Source organism: Colobus angolensis, unplaced genomic scaffold (assembly GCF_000951035.1).
Source record: "Colobus angolensis palliatus isolate OR3802 unplaced genomic scaffold, Cang.pa_1.0 Scaffold436, whole genome shotgun sequence".
In the NCBI taxonomy this organism is placed as follows: Eukaryota; Metazoa; Chordata; class Mammalia; order Primates; family Cercopithecidae; genus Colobus; species Colobus angolensis.
The window spans coordinates 1,769,010-1,770,562 of NW_012117777.1; the positions used below are offsets into that span (position 1 = coordinate 1,769,010).

Here is a 1,553-nt window from a genome sequence, read left to right on the forward strand (position 1 = left end):
AGTGTTACTAACGAAGCGCAACAAAAGTAATTTTAGGACATTTATCCCTAAACTACTGACTTTTTTGTGCCATTGAAATAACTGAGACTTACATCACTTTGTTGGGGGAGCTTTTGATATACAAGTAATTAATAATTTATTAGAAGTCCTTAGTCAAAATAAGGTAAATTACCAAAATAAGGTAAATTACGTACTAATTAAGCTAATATTAAAGATTAAAATAACTTTTAGACTATCTAATCTTTAGATCATTTTAAAAGATAACTGTTACATAAAGCTAAAAGAACATGATAGTTTACAAAGGACAACTAAAACCAGATTTAAATTAGTATATTTACAAAGGTATCTTTTAAAAAAATATAAAAATTTAACACACTTCAAATAATGCTCGTTGGACCCTTTCAGATGATTTTTAATGCACCAGATTTATTGACCATTTCAAAAGATCACGATATAGGCAGATAATTTAAAAATTCTCTGAGGGCAAACAAATCAGTATATATTAGATGTATAGGGACTGCAGCCAAGTCAGGCGTGAGTTCCTAGGTTATAAATATCATCTTCATAAAAATTGGGTATTTTATAGGACATCCAAGTAACACCGACTTATAAAAGCAAACACTGTACTTAAAATGTTGGCCACATCAGAGAGAACAGCTGAAGGCTTTAGGGGATTGAAAAATGTACGAACTCAACCAATTAAAAACGCATTACTCATTCCTCAGAACCAAAATACAGGGAAAAAAAGTACAACAGGTTCTCACAACATCTAGAAAAGTTCAGGGTATATGAAATGTTTCTTGGCACCCAGTTCTTGCTGTTTTAAAATCCGTCCCTTCCTTGTTGGCTAGGCCTCTCTCCAGGGAAACTAGCCAGGGCAAGAGGTAGGGGAACTGTACATGAGGGAGGTCCCGAGGGCCCTTGCACCCACTCGACCTCCGCCAAGCGGATGGCCAAGCGCTAAGTGTCTAAGTGTCCGCTGCCGGGGACGGGAGGGCACCGTCGTCCAAGGTATCCGCGGTTAGGGCGCTCGCTGGCCAGGGCGTGCGCGAGGTGGGGGGGTGGAGGAGGAGGGGCCCGCTCCAGGCCCCGCCTCTCTCTCGCTGCGGCCTCGGCTACAGCCAGGACCCGGAGGGGTCCGAGTCCTGGGAGCGGAAGTCGGAGTCAGGTTCCTGTAGAGGCTGCTTCTCCTTGTCCCCGGTCGGACGTGGTCCCCGCTGCTCGAGGTGCAGCTGCAGCAAGGCCCGGCGGTACATGGCCTCCAGCTTCTCAAGTCGGGCCCTCAGGGCCCTGGGGCTGCCCGGCTCGTCCTCTGGGCCGCTGTCTGTAGCCCTCTGGTTCGTGCTGGCCTCTTCAGGGACCCGGAGCGACTCCGCGGGCGTCCCGTCGCCGCCTTCGCCGGGGAGCCGCAAAGCCTGACGGAAGAGGCTGCGGTTCTCGCGCTTCAGCCGCCGGTTCTCGAGCCGCAGGCGGGCGTTCTCCTGACGCAGCCGCGCGTTCTGCCGGTCCCACTCGTCCCGCGCACGGATGGCCTCCAAGTGGCTCGCCGCCAG

At 48.9% G+C, this 1,553-nt stretch overlaps 1 protein-coding gene across 1 annotated transcript; it reads right to left on the reverse strand.

Annotated features, from left to right (window-relative positions):
• Positions 1–408: 408 nt before the first annotated feature.
• Positions 409–1,553, reverse strand: TUSC1 (tumor suppressor candidate 1; the record flags this gene model as incomplete). Its single annotated transcript, XM_011957117.1, has 1 exon — positions 409–1,553. A coding segment is annotated over one exon (438 nt), but the record flags the coding sequence as incomplete, so codon positions are not given.